We start from the raw sequence: 13,048 nt of genomic DNA, 5'->3' as shown, positions 1-13,048 counted from the left end.
CATGTTTTTAATCTAGTCGGTTTTGTTATTTTAAAAAAAAAATCATTTGTAATCTCTGTTTAAATATAAAAGAGTGCAAATTTCCACTGAAGCAGCTCAGTTTACCAATTTTGTCACCATTCCCATCCATCCTATTATCCATCTATTTTCTTGTAAAATTTACAATTGCATTGCTATTATAATTCGATTGATCGCCCCCTTATCCAATTCCCATCCAAAATTTGCTGGCATTAATGTCAGCATGCCCTACATTTATCCTGAGTGTGACAATTATTCCTCAAGTAGTTTATGCATAATTGACAAAAATATTCCCAAAAGCCATTCCACAAACTAAAAAAAAAGAAGAAAAAAAATCCTGGCTACCACTTTATCCAGACTGAAACATAGAACCACCTGTAAAATAATAGAAAATTGGAGAAAAAGCCTTATAACAATGCTAAAGAAATCTTGTATATAGCGTACTTAAAGTTAATTATACTTCAATCACTAATGGTAACAAAAAGCTGCCTACATGCTAATAGGTCTCCACAATCATCATTATACCTCAATCCATCAGTCACTCTGAGAAGCAAGGGTTGTGACGTTCCTTACTATGACACTGTCAGCTGCCCTTTTCATTAAATGATTATCACTATATCGTTATGTCAATGCAACCCATAAATTCACCACAAACACTCACGAACATCCTCTTCTGTGGACTTGTGTGTGGATCTAGAAGATACACTGATGGGTCTGGATTATCTGATTAGAAAATGAACACTATGATATGGCCTTGGTTTTGTGTAATTGATATTTAAATCACAGTCACATGCAGATGTTCATGAGATATTTAACTACAACAATGAAATTATTTTATGGGATTATTACTAGTGCACTCTGTCAACTCCCATTCTGCTGGGTTGAGGCCTGTGCAAAAGGGGGCCGTATCCTACTAGGCAAGTCATTTTCATGTTCATCGAACTAGTCAGCGAGCCATTTTTCATTCGCCTCCAGGAGAAGCCAATTGATGTCATTATGACAGCAGTGCCTACGTCAAAGATGGTTAAAATTTGCCGGCTCAACCCAGGTGACTGATTCTGGTGGAAACAGCATGTAGCACGTTGACTACTCAGTCCGGTACAATTTAATGAAAGCTCTCCAACACATCCTTTTTATGATTTATCAGCCAATAAAAGTCAGTGTTTTTAATCAAAATTTATGCTTTAACTTCAACCATTCGTGCATTTTACTGCTCCAAGTGTAAAACTCATTTGGCATACCGGAGCAAGATTTACCTTGAGCTGTATTACTTTGCACTTTGGATCATTGTGCCAGTCACACGCTGCACCATGAATTGTGCAGTGGAAGATAAAACCAAGTGAGGAAACTCCATGGTCAACCCCGTCACATGCTTTTTGTTTTGATGAAAGGTTCTCTTTGTGGAGCTTGGTGTCTATAGCCTCTCAATCAAAGACTAATATCTCTGTGACAACCAAAATAAATTACCCCTTTAAAACTGCACACCTGCCTTCTCCACAGTATGTATACTATTTCATGACTAGAGAGAGACAGCTGGACATCACGATAAAGTTGTCATGGGAATGCGTGCTTATGTCATCTCACAAAAGTAATATCAAAGACACAAACAATCCTGATGTAAAGCACTGTGGAGGATGACCTTATGGACCGGTTTCCATTATAGACTGGTCTCATTATAATATTCCAGTCAATTTATAGGCCTGGAAGCTTCACTTCCTGCATCTGTGAGTGAAAGAGGGTAGAATTTTGGTCTGAAAGCCCAATCACACACAGCGCTCTGAGTTCAGCAGGTGGGGAAGTAGCAACAGCAGGCTCCATCAGGCAATAATACAAAGTTAATGATGCAGAATGGTGTCTTTCTCCATACCAAAGAAGACATCAATACAGGATGTTTAAGAACACTGTTCCCAATTACGCTTTTTAAATTCACCACTGACGTGATTGATGATTTCAAAGAGAGGGATTATTGATCCACTTCACAGACAAGTCACATCGATTGCAAGTCTAGAATGAATAAAAGTTTTTTTTTACCCCTTTATCTCCCCCACAGAGAGGGAAACATTGTACAATCAGAGCATCAGTGTGACCTATGTGGGTAGTTTGGGAGCTAAATCACCTCTTTAAAAGGCAGTCTAAGAAAGGGCACATGGAGCAGTGATTGCTGTATCGAGGGACCTTGGGGGACCTTCAAGGCGTCACATCAAGACCTAATAGTTAAATCCTGCCGCTTTTTCATTTCTCAAATGCTGATATTCATCCATCCATTCATTCATCTATAGGATCCTGCATAAATATTCTATCTGCGTTGGAGTCCTCAGCATGAGAAAGTTCACAATGACTGTCTTGCAGACAATCAGCCAGCTGTGCTGCATAACTTCTCTGTGCAATCAGTGGTGATGGAGTGATGGATGTTCTGACGGACTGACAGATTGGTTTTTTTTCCACTTCTGCTCCCTGTTGACATGCCCCATGGCTCGTGCTTATTATTCCTTGAACTTTGTTATTCCTCAGGAGCAACCACATCCTCCTATTAGTGCTGAAGCTGCCAGTTATTGCATGTTTAATCCCAGCCAGTACTATCGGCAGATAAACAAAGGAGAACAAAACCTGAAGTGGCTGAGAATCCGTGTCTTGCATCACCTGTTTTTTTGCAAATTCAGGGAGATTTGACATATCCCCTATCACTATAATGTATGCTGTTGAAATGACATAAAATAAGATTGATTAGGAATCAAAAGCACATGAAAATGCGGCGGCAGAGGGAGGTTTTCCATCACACCAAGCTGAATCTCATTGGCAACTGCACTATAAGTGCCAAAGTGGGCTACAGCTTATGATTAAATGGTCTGCATGCGAAGCCTTTTTGTCTTTTTCTTTTTTTGAGTGAGAGAGAGGGAGAGAGCACTTACTGAAGGCCAAAGTTAATGCAGTCATAGAAAGAACTCTGATACACTCCCACGTGAAATGGCCATGTGAGGAAATCCCGGGGGGAGGAAAGGCCTTGAATGAATTTGAGAGGAAGAAAGAAAGAGAGAGTTGGAGAGTGGGAGGGAGGCAGATAGAGAGAAAGTTCAAACATCACTGATCCTCAAATATCCCTTTGATTCCTGCTTCAATTGGAATTTGACAGTCAGTGTCTGCTAAAAGCTCCATTTTTGTTGCCTTTCCATTGGATGCTTAGCTTTTAGAGTTAGATAATGACAGATTGGGAGCTACCTGATATCCTTCATCATCCTCCCCACTGGAGGTGTTTGTTCTGCCCTGAGTGAGTCCTTGAGGACTAACAAACAGCCAGCATGTTTAATGGACTACAGGGAGACAGCTGCTCTGCTTGGATTTGCCATGCAGACCGAAAACAACATGTTTCGGTAATCAATCAATATGCAAACTGTGTCCTTTTACTCTGATGATTAACCTTTTAAACTTCATGATTATCAAATCCTTGTGTCAGCCTGTCATTTTGAATTAGTACTGAAGAGTTCCAGGGAGTGTGTGCTCAGTGTTGTCCTCAGGTTGCCGTGCTGCTTTAAGCGTGGATGCTGGATGTATCCTCACCAACACTGTCACAACTGTGCTTCATACACCCTCAGGGATGAGCTCTGTTTTTTTTACCCAAGGGACAAGAGGGAAAGAAAAAGTCTGCACAGTGTAATCTGATTTGTGGTTATAGGCTCACCATCTTTCACAAAGCAATATAGAGAATATCGCAGAGGCCAAAACATCCTTTGAGTGCTGTCATCCATTTTAAACTGCGAGTTGCTCTTGTCAGCAGATGTGTTTGTGCAATGAGATGAGCTGATTGAAACAGCCACTGGTTGATTTTAGACAGGTGGCCCCCCCGGACTAGGGCTCCATGAGTTCTGTGTGAGTCACTATTTTATTTTATTTGGCACCTTACACATATTCATTTAAATGCTAAAACATGTTAATGAAGTCAAAATGGTTTCAGGACATGCAGAACTTTGTTCACTGTAATAGCTCCCTCAAGTTGATTTCGCAAAACATCCTTGATTGCTGTTGTTGTTGTTGTTTTTTGCGGTATGTTATTGACACAATAACAAACTGTGTTGTTTAATTGCATTTCTTTTGAATCAAGAAATGGTAATTCTTCTTCTTCTTCGTTGGGTAAATCTAGACGAGGGTTTAATATTATAATGCTCAAGCCCTGTCATATGCGAACAAAGAGTGCATGATCACATTTTAATTTTACTTACAATTTTGTCCCTGACTATTGAGAGTCTAAGACTGCATTCAAAATTAAAAGTGATGACTGTCTCCACTCATATTTGATATCAGTGTGTCTATATGACCCTGCATTTATAACGTTGTGCCGAACAACTGAATATGTCACTAGTAATGTCAAGCTATGGTAAAAATAAATAGCAGTAAGTACTGTAGTAATACATGTTTTTTTTCCTTTTCCTTGCTGAGAGCATTAAGGTGAACACATCTGACTGAAGTATTTTCCCTTTTATCTATTAAACTTGCAACCTAATGTCTCCATGTTGGACTTTGTCATTTTATTGATGTTCACTCAGTGGGTGGAACATTATTTCTAATCTGACTCACGCAGTCGTCTCGTCAGCAGGATATATATTTGATTGAAGACCGTACAATACAATCGTGACATCCTGCGCGTCGTAACGGATCTAATGGTTGTGGTGGTTGTAGTTGACCTACGGATCGCTAGAGGGCGGTGTGGTCTCCAGGCGAAACCTGAGAACCCTCTGCAAACAGGAAGTAGGCTCTCGTTGGTTAAAGCAACATGGCTCCCCACGTTAGGCGAGGGAGGATGTAACGAACGTCTCAAATATAAAGCTATAAATGACTTATTATTAATACGATATTAATATTTCCCTAACGCTCGATGGCTTTCAGGCTGTGTGCTCGCTTCTTCCGGGGCTCCGCCGTCCGCTCCGGGCGGGTCGCCGCGGCGGCTGGACGTGAAAGTGTGTCATGGCTTCTGGCTCCAGGTCGGTCAATAGCAGGTCTGCCCTGCTGCTTGTTTACTGTCAACGATGTTGACGAGTCGATATTATAACGCTGCTTTTTTTGTTTTGTTTTGTTTTTGTTGGTTTTATAACAACAATTCAGTCAACATGTGTTTATTGTTGTGTCTTCATTTGCGTGCATTACGACCACAGGAGCCCAAAGCGTCTCTGTTCTCCTCAGATCCACTCTGACGATTCATACATGTAATCAGTGGATCCACAGAAATCACTCCCTTAAACTGCTGACAATAAATATAATGTACAATATAATATACAATTATCATCAACCAGATGTTGGAAAGTCAAGTTCAGGTACTTCTGGGAAAAAGGACCAAAACTCTCAGACTTTGAGCATTTCTTGACCATTTTACAGCCGTAATAACAAAATATGTACAAATCACCATTTTTAGCCTCAGTAGGTAAAGGCTTAAACCTAATAGAGTAAATTAAATCTATACTATATTATAAGTTGTTGGGGCTCTTTGTATATTTTCACAAAACACCTGTTAGAGTTAATCATAATGTTCTAATTTTAAGTTTAACTGTTTCTTTTGAGTATATGGGATCTTTGAAATTTATGTTTCACAGTCCAGCTGTATGAATTATATAATAAATACAGATTAGATTGTATGCTAATGAGCTTTCTAACAAAATAAAAGGTTTACTTTGTAAAAGTAATTACAGCAATGGAAAATACAGCTCAATGGTTTAATGAATCCTGTTAGATTCAGTATTAACAAGAAACAAAGCAGTCAGAGACTGCAATATCCCGCAACACCACTGAATTCATCCTGACCTACTTGCATAGGTCAAAGATCAAAGCTAGTGCTCTGACCTACTGTCATTGATCAATGCACCAGTTTTGATCTACGGTCTTACTCACATTGGCCTTCTCCCTTGTCTTTCTATCTTATCCGATTCCTGAGTGTAAAAAAGTTGAAATTTGACTTTGACCTAGTTTTCTCAAGGTCATCATCTCATTTTCATCCACTTTTCTGCCCTTTGCTTTTTGTTTCATCTTTCTATCTACAACGGTTGTGAAGATATTTGGTGGTCTAGCTAACAAACGAACGAACACACGAACACTGACAATTACTTTAATAAATAATAAACAGAATTACACTCTTCTCTAAGGTCAGTGCACAACCTTCCAATATGGACAACCTTCATGAAAGCTTAAATATTGATATACTGTAGTTAAATAGTTTGTCTATTTTGGTGTACTATTGGATCCAACCCTCAATTTTAAGAAACACATCAAACATCTAAATAAGAAAGAAACAATAATGATAACTTGATTTCGGAGATGTAGTGAAGACGTTCATGCATACGGTGATTCTTTTCCACCTGTCATATTTGAGCTCTTATTGGGAGCTGTTGAACCTGTTTTAAGCATCTAGATTCAAACCATGGATAAAATTGTCATTTCAGTATCATCACTCTAGAGTATGTTAAAATATGATTTTATGAACTGAGAATTTCAAACCTGTTCTGGTATTTATATTTGTGATTGATTCAGCCCCTACTTTTCAACAAAGTATGTGGTTCAGTTTCCATTTGTGCAATCTATAAAATCCAATGGGGTAATTGTCTTTAGACAGTCGTTCTCTACTTTTCAGCTGAATGCTTGGAACTGCAGGAGAACATCAGTGTTAGGCTAACTCTGGTGCAAATGTCAGATGGTAATGTTTATGGTCTATCACAAACAAAATAAATGTTATAGAGAAACATCATCATGAAGGTAAAATAGAGCATTTTTAGTTTATTGTGTGATCTGTTTTGTGGTCCTTACTATGTTAGCATCCTCAGGTTGGTTTAAACAGTTCTGACCTCAATCTAAATGTTTATGTAATCTCACTTTGTATTAAGTGACAAAACTAGACCAAACCATCAAATCTGCATTTTGAGCTGGTGATGCCAGTGATGGCAATAAAAATACTAAATGACTCCTTCACTTAAAGCTAAAGAGTGATTGAGTATTTTTATATTGTGTAAAGAGAAAATGAAGCCTTTGCAGTGAAGCGCTGAGATTCTCATTGTGCTCAGTCACTCTGACACTCAAGAGGTTGTGTAATTAATTTTATGAATGACTTTATGAGGAGGGCCATCTGAATGCGTTATTACACCATGTCCCATTAACATCGAAGTAAGCAGAATTAGTCAGCCTGTCTGGCAGCAGAGTGATGGAAATTAATGTCTTTCCAGGAAACGCCACCTGCAGTCGAGGAGGAAGGAACGGATTTATTGTGTCTCCTGCATGTTTTATTACATCAGAAGCGTTTGTCAACGGACTGAAAGAAGGCGAAGAAGCAAAGGCAGATGGGAGTTTTTGCCGCCCTCCATCCTCACTTCCACCGGACAGCAGTAACCGAGCCATTTACATCTCTAAAACCCATCCGATCACTCTGGCTCGGAATGGTTTCAAATTTTTCTGATGCCATCCAGCCACCAATTTGATATTTGAGTTCTTGTCTTTCTTCAGTCATAGTTCTTGTACCGTCTGTCCGATGATGAAACCTGTTTGTGTGTTCTCAGGTGCACATATGGCTTTATTTCTGAGAAATCCTGATCAGCCTGAGAACTCAAAGGTTTTGAAAGTTGCCATAATAGGATCCCCAAATGTTGGGAAGTCCACATTGTCCAATCAGCTCCTTGGCAGAAAGGTGCTCATCTAATCTAGCTTCCTTTTAAAACTGTACCATGTATTGTCTGACTAAGGAGGAGATGATGCTCATTATAGTCCATGATTGTTTCTTGAAGGTGTTTCCTGTGTCCAGCAAAGTACACACCACACGGTGTAGCGCCCTGGGCGTCCTGACAGAAGACAATACACAGATAGTAAGAACTTTTATGCATTCCTTCTGTTATAATTAAATGAAGCCACCCAAAGGCTGGAGGCTCAACATGTGTGTGTTTTGTAGATCATACTGGACACTCCTGGTTTCATCACAGAATTAAAGCTCAAGAGGTATGTTTTGTATGATATTTGAAAATTTGTGTTTAAGCCCATTGCCTACACACAGTGTTTTGACACAAATACATTAACGGACCCTCTGATGCTGCAGACACAACCTGGAGAAGTCTCTCCTGGTGGATCCTTGGAACACAGCAAGAGAGGCCGATCTATGTAAGGAAATTTGTATTTTAAATATAGATTGTTATTCACTTTACCTGAGCTGTGTGTTTTGTGTTGTTCTAAGAGTCAAACAGAGTTGATCATCAGACTGTCTCTTCTCAGTGGTAGTCATGGTGGATGTATCGGACAAGTGGATGAGCAAAAGGCTCGACATGGAGCTGCTTAAATGTCTGGTCGGTCACCCTCATGTCCCTGCGATCCTCGTCCTCAATAAGGTGTCCTTAGCTAAAATAATAAACACTATGTCATGATCAGTCAAAGTAATATTCACTGTCCCTTCTTCTGTTACTCTGGTGAACATCATGTCCTACATTTTAGGTCGACTGTCTTAAGAATAAGAACAAGCTGCTGAGCATCACAGATGAGCTGACGTGCGGAATTGTAAACGGACGCAGAGTAGGGGCTGTAAAGAAGTCAAAAAGGCGCTCGGAGATTTCACTCGACAACAACGATGAGCCTGAGAGCAGCGCTGAGTCAGCGTCTGGACTGAGTGAGGACGAGCTGAAGGCGCTGAAGCACCAGAAGGGCTGGCCTCGCTTCAAGGACGTCTTCATGCTCTCCGCTGTGAACAAAGAGCATGTGGACACACTGAAGGTACACGTTAGGTTACGGTATTAGGAAATGTTGTTTGGTAAACACACGCTTCAGATGTCAGATTACAGCTTCATGTTGATGGATAAATGAAACCACAGCATCGATTTAAAATGACCCACATTGAATTGAAACACAAAACAACAGCTTGTTACTTCTGGACATAAGATGTTTGTGTTTTTCTATTTTTCCATCACAGCTTTTCTTCAGTTTGAGCTAACTGACATCTTTTTTGTTGTTATATCAGTTAGTTTTGCTTGTGGACGTACTGACTGTTGACTGATTTTGCGGGCTTGTCATAGAGATACTTCATAGCTGAAGCCAAGCCTGGACCCTGGCACTACCACAGCAATGTCCTGACGAACCAGAACCCAGAGGACGTCTGCACCAACATCATCAGAGAGAAGCTTCTGCAGTATCTGCACAAGGAAGTGCCCTACCATATAACGCAGGTGAACAACACACAAAAAACGTTTGACTGTTCTAACGTCCCAGTCGGGCTTATTTGCAGAAGAATTATTAATTCTCTAGGAGGTAGCACTTTGCTAACATCTAGTTTTATGTCTTTTTAGGATATTGAATACTGGCAAGAGGAAAAAAATTGTGAGCTCAAAATTCTTGTGAAGCTTTACGCCAAGAAAAACTGCCACATGGTAGGTGCTTCGACACATTTCTGGCTTTTTCACACCCACATCTTGTTTTAGCCTCCTTCGGGCCAGTATGCTAAAAATGAGCTCAGACTCATCTATAAACTCCTGTAGGTTCAAAAAGACCCACCGAGAGTTTCACCGTAAGATTACTGAAAGGTACTGAAGAAGCCGGATGAAAACGAGAGAAACAAACTGTGTCCTCTAATGGCTTCTCATGGTTGTTTGCTGTTCCGCCATGCCTCCAGATTCCATTCTTCTTTCTGTTTTTAGCTTGTAAATATTTGAGTAGCCTTTCTAAACCATGCATATTTGATGGAAAAAATATTTGAAGCTACGTCCCTGGGTCTGAAATGTTCTGAGGCCACTGACCTTCATCCAGGAAGCGAGACTCCGGCCGAAAACCATCCTGCAACATTTGGAATGGAATGACTGCAGAAATGTGGAAGGAAGAAGGTCGACCAAAGACGTTTAACCACATTTGTCAGGATTAGTTGCTGCTACGTGTTTTCACTTCAACTAAATCTAAAAGTCTGAATTTGTGAGCTCAAATAGAAATGAAGCTTTTTAGAGGCAGAAATAGATTCAGATTTACTGTTTATTGATAATAGAACTAATTGTTCATCTGTACTAAGCATCTGTTATCAATTATTTAAATCTTTATGGCAGTCATTTGGCATTGTTTGATTTGTTGTTGCTCCATATGAAAAATTTACAAAGACACTTCTGTGTCTTTTTTGAACCATAGGTTTTTCCTCATACTAAGTACAACCACGTCTAACCACGGGAAGCTAACATCGCTGTATTTTTGAACTTTCTTAGAGTTTTGTCATCGGCACGTCTGGACAGACTATACATCGGATCGCCACCGAGGCGGGTCAGGACCTGAGCGAGATATTCCAGAGGGACGTGAAGCTGGTGCTCAGTGTCAAGATGAAGCACTGAAGAAGGCGAAAAGGACTTTGGCTGTGGAATCCTGAAGCAGGAGACAAAGATCCTGCTGGACTCAAGATGTCTGCAGAGGATGGACCTGAAGGGTTGAACACAGACTCACTGGAGGGAAAAAAAATATAGAAAATCTATATTTTTGATCAGCTTCATGCAGATTCAAGATGTTGGTGTGGATTTGTTACCTGAGATGCTGTAATTATGTTGTTAATTTGGTCAGTCTTTGTTAGGTAACATGACAGACTCATCATGCGCAGGTTTTTGACCTTGTGTTGGCTGAGCGCGTTTTGGCGAGCGGAGCTGAGGCAGATGGTTTATCTTCGGCTCTCACAGCCTTTTTACCCGCCGCTTGCATTTGAGACTAGAAGAACCTGCAGAGTCATGTTCACTCACACGCCTCTGATGCTCCATCCAACCCCCATCTCTGCTCCTGTGACCATCACTTTTTGTTCTAGTGCTTTCTTCTCTCTTTTCTCCGTCCTCCCCCAGAGCACTCCCCTTTCTCTTTCGGCTTTTGTAAAGCCCAAATCTGACCCCGAGGGCAGAATTGTCTCACTAATGGATGGCAAAGTGGAGCACTAACCTGCTGCTAAAATGGGTCAGCTAATGGTGATAGAATTCATTCCTGCTGCCTGTGAGTTAACTGGACGGTTAGTCTATCAGGGGACATCTTGATGAATAACCAGCTAGTGACCTAAAGCCAGGGTGAGGGGAGGGGGGCTTTGAATGTCTCACACAAGCTGTGTGGGCCCCTCCAACTCTCCCTGCTCTCTTCAGCGGCTGCTTTTCAGTGATTAGACGCAGCACAGATCACCAGTCAGACAAGTCAACCGCTGCTTGAGAACACGGCAGCAGATAGACGTCAGACGTTTAGAACGCCGATGCTCCGTTTGGATGTTTTCACAGAAATAACCAGGTACACATTTTGCTTTGACAGCGTCATTTTATTTGCATCGACAAAACACAATCAAAAAAATACATCAACAATCGAGGGTTGTTGTTTTTTCTTTCATCCTTGAGGATATTGAGGAAAGGCCATAGAACCCTTACCATTGCTAAAACTCAGTAATGGTAACGGTTTGACGGCCCACCTCTGTTGTCGCTGGTCTGGGTCTCCTGGCATGCTTTCAGAGCTGGAGGGGGAATGAAACCCTGGATAGTACATCATCTATACTGTAGTGTCTCTTTAATAAACTTACAGTATAAGATGATATCCTGTCCAGGGCACAAGACTGAACTTATCTGGGAGCTTCAGCTGTTGTTTTTTCAGTCTGTAAGTCAGAGGTCAGATAAAAGTATGAATTAAATGAGAAACAAAACAACTCTATTTTTGACTTTACACCTTCATCACCTGCTGCACCTGCTGGGGGCCCCTGAGGAGCCACCTCCTCTCCTGGGTGGGGGTACATACCTCTTTGTGCTCCCCGTTGAAGTCTTTATGGCTCGCTGACGCTTTCATCCACATTCTCATGATTTATGTCCGTCCGTGTCTGGGTCACAGCCTCCTTACTCCACCGCTGGCTGGGCTCGGGCTCTTAAAAGCCCCCCAGCTCATTAGCATATTCTGATGACATTTGGGTGGACCAGACAACACGGGCTGAACTGTTTCTTATCTGCTCTAACTTTGTGTGTGTGTGTGTGTGTGTGTGTGTGTGTGTGTGTGTGTGTGTGTGTGTGAGATCCACACCCATCAGTATCCAGCTGAGGGGAAAAAAATTACACCGTTTTTATTTTTTAAAAATGAAACCTGGATTTTATTTATACCTTGATTTCTTAGGAAAAAATTATAATTTTTAGTGGTTTGATGACATTTTGTTTTCTTTAATATGTCATAAAATATTTTACAAATTTTAAAACCATATTACAGACTATATGAAACTTAACCTGTCATTGAAAGAACCCAGTAGTAAAGCAAAATAGAATTTTTAATCGGTTTTAAAGCTTGGCGTTAGGCTGTATCTAACGGTTACTATCTCTTAATGCCTCTGTATCCCATAACGTCAGGATTAAAGCTGGTGTAATACTGTTATACTGTATGTCATGGGATGTCATCTTTTAACGTACTTGGGTAGATTGCAGGAAATAGATGCTCTGAGATCTGTTTCACATTACATGTGTCACACAGACCCAGCGAATCAAGCACAGCATCAAATTATGTCAGAAAGGGAGCAGGAGGTGGGTGTCGTTTCTCTCTAATCCCTGAAAATCTGTCTGCATCCTTTAAAAATAAGCAATCTTTGAAAAGGAATTAAAGCTTCAACGTCTAAAAGGTTGACAAAGTGATCAGAGCAGGAAAAGTTCAATGAAAACTGCTAATTTTCAGCTATTGGAGGATTATTTCTGCTCCAGCACAGAATCCTCACCAAAAAATATACACATTATTTTTCACAATATTAATCTGAGTTGGGTTTTGATCTTAGTTGGTGTTGAATGCTCAGGGTTAGGTGGGACAGTCTCCACAGGGTGTGGTCACTGCCTGGGGGTGTGAGGAGTCCTCCTGTAGACTCAGATAAACATGAAGGTAGGACTATCTTGGTGGCTCTGTTAGGTTCAGTCTTTATCTTCACCAGACACGCTGCCTTTTTCTACAAATGTCCATTCGTGGTCACAGATAAGTTTATTCCTCAAAGGAAGGACACTCTCATGGTGCATCACGCCAGTTTTATCCACAGTGATCAACTGAGTCGAATTAAACTGTCCAGTTTGGTGAAGGAAGA

General features: G+C 40.7%; 1 protein-coding gene and 1 long non-coding RNA gene across 5 annotated transcripts; one reads left to right on the top strand and one right to left on the bottom strand.

The window, feature by feature from the left end:
• Positions 1 to 4,785: 4,785 nt before the first annotated feature.
• Positions 4,786 to 10,345, top strand: eral1 (Era-like 12S mitochondrial rRNA chaperone 1). The gene is made up of 11 exons (XM_068331998.1): positions 4,786 to 4,991; positions 7,215 to 7,373; positions 7,545 to 7,672; positions 7,770 to 7,847; positions 7,931 to 7,977; positions 8,075 to 8,136; positions 8,248 to 8,360; positions 8,464 to 8,739; positions 9,039 to 9,188; positions 9,309 to 9,389; positions 10,206 to 10,345. Exons 1-11 carry the CDS (start codon positions 4,886 to 4,888, stop codon positions 10,326 to 10,328), a joined length of 1,323 nt encoding a protein of 440 aa, XP_068188099.1. The 5' UTR covers positions 4,786 to 4,885; the 3' UTR covers positions 10,329 to 10,345.
• LOC137606646 (uncharacterized) lies at positions 7,690 to 12,305 on the bottom strand. Of its 4 annotated transcripts, XR_011037888.1 has the most exons (6): positions 11,743 to 12,305; positions 10,517 to 11,602; positions 10,269 to 10,436; positions 9,756 to 9,815; positions 8,181 to 8,370; positions 7,690 to 7,823 (listed from the first exon to the last, which is right to left on the bottom strand). It is a non-coding gene; the product is annotated as an uncharacterized lncRNA (long non-coding RNA). The 4 variants fall into 4 exon arrangements; XR_011037889.1 differs by lacking the exons at positions 7,690 to 7,823; positions 8,181 to 8,370 and adding an exon at positions 8,644 to 8,707 and having other exon boundaries at positions 11,743 to 12,295; XR_011037890.1 differs by lacking the exons at positions 7,690 to 7,823; positions 8,181 to 8,370; positions 9,756 to 9,815 and having other exon boundaries at positions 9,935 to 10,413; positions 11,743 to 12,281.
• Positions 12,306 to 13,048: the final 743 nt, after the last annotated feature.

The sequence above is a fragment of the Antennarius striatus genome, chromosome 13 (assembly GCF_040054535.1).
Source record: "Antennarius striatus isolate MH-2024 chromosome 13, ASM4005453v1, whole genome shotgun sequence".
Taxonomy (NCBI): Eukaryota; Metazoa; Chordata; class Actinopteri; order Lophiiformes; family Antennariidae; genus Antennarius; species Antennarius striatus.
This window is presented reverse-complemented; position numbering and strand designations above follow the sequence as displayed.

What these genes read in the sequence shown, in the direction of transcription:
- eral1 (XM_068331998.1), top strand. Translation starts at nt 4,886, where the DNA reads ATGGCTTTCAGGCTGTGTGCTCGCTTCTTCCGGGGCTCCGCCGTCCGC. An exon ending in CTCACTTCCACCGGACAGCA is followed by an intron (nt 7,374 to 7,544) that starts GTAACCGAGCCA and finishes GTGTGTTCTCAG; the next exon opens with GTGCACATATGGCTTTATTT. An exon ending in CGATCCTCGTCCTCAATAAG is followed by an intron (nt 8,361 to 8,463) that starts GTGTCCTTAGCT and finishes CCTACATTTTAG; the next exon opens with GTCGACTGTCTTAAGAATAA.